A 3,298-nucleotide genomic window follows, 5' to 3' on the forward strand; every position below is an offset into this window, starting at 1 on the left:
ATTCTATACATGTATGTATATATATATATATATATATACATACACACACACGTATATGTATATATATATGTATATATATATATGTACATGTATGTATAGATAGATAGATATGCATGTGTGTGTCAAAAACATAAACTCACACGCATGTAGAAACACACTCGCATGCACACACACACTCACCAAGTTATCTTAAGGTGTGATAACAGCCTCTATATTAGCAGCTCTCGCGACACACGCGACGCCAGGATTTGTTTGCTCTTTCTTATCTTCATTTCTTCCTTTCCTTCTTTCTACCTGTTTCCTTCACTTCCACCTCACACACACATACACTCACTCATGTACAATCTTTGAGGGTTTGTGGATGTGTGTGTGTATATATGTATATATATATACATATATATACACACAAATGTATATGTATATATATATATATATGTGTGTGTGTATGTATGTATACTCACACATACATGTATATATATACATATATATAAATGCATATGAATATGTATACATGTGCGTGTGTGCATGTAAATATATATACATTTATACACATACATTTGTACACACACATATATATATGTACACATACTTCCACTTATATATACATATATAAATAAATATATATTCCCCCTTACACACAAACACATATATATATACATACGTGTATATAGGCACAAGCTCCCACTTAAAAGACGGTGTGTTTTACAACTTGCCATAAAGGTAAACTTACCTGGGATCATTGCAGAAATGAACAGCAACGAAAGAGCAAATGGTGGCATCTTTTCCCTCGGGGTTCACTTTCTACCAGTTTCCACATCTTTGAATCAACTTCCTCACTAGATTCTTCGAATAATAGGAAAAATACATAGCCTCTAAAAGATACATAGCTCCCAAAAACTTCAACTTGTATGTATACGCACACACACACACACAGATACACACACGCACATACATACATACATATATATATATATGTATACACACATACATACATTCCTATATACATGCATACATATATACCTGTGTATGCGTGCGTCTCCCTCTCTCTCTCTCTATATATATATATATATGTATGTATATATACACACATATATACATAACAAAGTGCAGTCTCTGTGTGTACCCCAAAATACAAAGCGTTGCACTTCATTGTGCATAGAAAGCCACATGCAACTAGAAAACTTCTAAAGTCACCACCATCATCATCATCATCATCGCCATCACCATCATCACCATCATCATCATCATCATTCATCATTTAACATCTGTTTTCCATGCTGGCGTTGGTGGGACAGTTTGACGAGGAAGCAGCAAGCTGCAGGGTTGCACCGAGCTCCAATGTCATCTTTGGCCTGATTTCTACAGCATGATGCACTTCCTAACGCCTGCCAACAACCCCACAAAGTGTCATAGTAATTATAACAATAATAATAACAACAATAACAATAATATTAATAACAATAATAATAATAATAATAATGATGATGACTACACCAACAACAAACTTCTTATGTAGGTACCTGGACATAACTTGGATTGTGGAAATAATCGATTATAGCTTCCAGCACATCATTGGTATTTTATTTTATTGAACCCTGAAAGGATGGAAATCAAAGCCGACTTCAACTGGATTTGAACTCTAAGCACAAAGAACGAGAATAAATACAGCCAGGCATGTCTCTTTTTTTTTCTTTTTTTTTTTTTTGTTGCTCCTCTCAAGCAATTCTGTTGTTTCATCAAATAATGATACAGAAGCTTATACTGATTATTATTATTAGTAGTATTATTATTTATTCCTTATTATTGTGACCCCCCCATCATCAATATTTGTCATCTCTAGAGAAAGCACTGGGAAAGAAACAGCCTCTGATAAAGATTGTCTGAGTATTTGAATTCTAAGAAAAATACCTGCAGGGACCACAAACTGACTTTGGACAATTCTATTTCACTGCAATTTACTTGGATGTTGTGGATTTTTACCCTAAGACTTTTGGTCAGTATAGTTCTTATAATTCTTTTGATGTCATTCTGGGCAAACCCATAGCTTATTTCATGTGGACAAACCCATAGCTTACATTATGTAGACAAACTCTTAGCATCTTTCATGTGGACAAACTCAGAAATTACTTCACGTGGACAAACTCATAAATTATTTCATGTGGACAGACCTGTAATCTAACTCATGTAGACAAACCAATAACTTAATCCATGTGGACAAACCTATGCCTTACATTGAACACCAAAAACCTATCGGAAATCTCAAACACCATTGTTGATATTCTCATTAACTGATTGCTAACAATGCTAAGTACCAAAGCACAAGCTTTTTGTGTGGAGTCTTTACTCATGAAAAATTCCAAAAACGGCTGGAATAAAGACTCCACTCGACCCAACCATGGCCCTCCTGACTACGCAATGAATTTGATTAGTTCAGTACCAAACTACCAACAAAAAAACTTCAATGCTATGGAAAGAATCAAGACTAACAGTTAAGTATTGATCAACTTAATTTACATAACGGCAGCAAATGTTTCTACTGTTGTTGTTTTTATTAATCATAATATGTTTGTGTGTGCATGCATGTGTATGGCTGTGTGTAGATGTGAATGTACATGTGTATGTGTGTCAAGTGAAAATAATTTATGTGGTTAGACGATTTAGCATCTATTTTACAGCATATTAGCTAAAAAAATGTTTTTCTTTTCGCCCTTTTCTATAATTGAATTTGTATATATAAAAATAATAAATTTCTAAATCTCTCAGAGGGATTTATGCAGTAGTGATACGATAAAGTAGTTGTATGCTGTCAACTTAATGTGACAGTCCCATGAAGGGAATAATACTACTGCTATTTAGCCCTAGGAAGCTGCACCGCTTCCTGTCAGCCTTGACACATTTCCTGTGTCCTTATGTATAAATATATATATATATATATATAATCAAAATAAGCAACAAGGATATCCAGAGGTAATGCAGTACAATCGTTTCAAGCAACTCCATTTAATTGAACAATGCAATCATTACATCAATTTCTCTAAATTTTGTCTCTCCAGATATTCTCTGTGAAAAACAAATCAAGGTTGAACTTTGCCAAAACGAACTATGGTTAGCATTCCATCAACTAGGAACTGAGATGATAGTCACTAAATCTGGCAGGTGAGTTATGTTGATTTCAAATTCTGGCGCAAGGCCAGCAATTTCAGGGGAGGGTGTAAGTTAAGTTGATTACATGACTTCAATGTTCAACATGTGTGTATATGTATATATATACATATATATATATATATATATATATATA

At 33.9% G+C, this 3,298-nt stretch overlaps 1 protein-coding gene across 1 annotated transcript in view; it reads left to right on the forward strand.

The window, feature by feature from the left end:
* The first annotated feature begins 1,485 nt into the window (after nt 1-1,485).
* The window catches only part of LOC106870318 (T-box transcription factor TBX18), a 22,605-nt gene continuing 20,792 nt past the window's right edge, over nt 1,486-3,298 (forward strand). Inside the window, exons 1-2 of the mRNA XM_014916340.2 lie at nt 1,486-2,488; nt 3,054-3,156. Coding sequence (XP_014771826.2) covers nt 2,302-2,488; nt 3,054-3,156 — 290 coding nt within the window. The 5' untranslated portion in view covers nt 1,486-2,301. The remainder of the gene's footprint in view (nt 2,489-3,053; nt 3,157-3,298) is intronic.

This window comes from Octopus bimaculoides, chromosome 22 (assembly GCF_001194135.2).
Source record: "Octopus bimaculoides isolate UCB-OBI-ISO-001 chromosome 22, ASM119413v2, whole genome shotgun sequence".
Taxonomy (NCBI): Eukaryota; Metazoa; Mollusca; class Cephalopoda; order Octopoda; family Octopodidae; genus Octopus; species Octopus bimaculoides.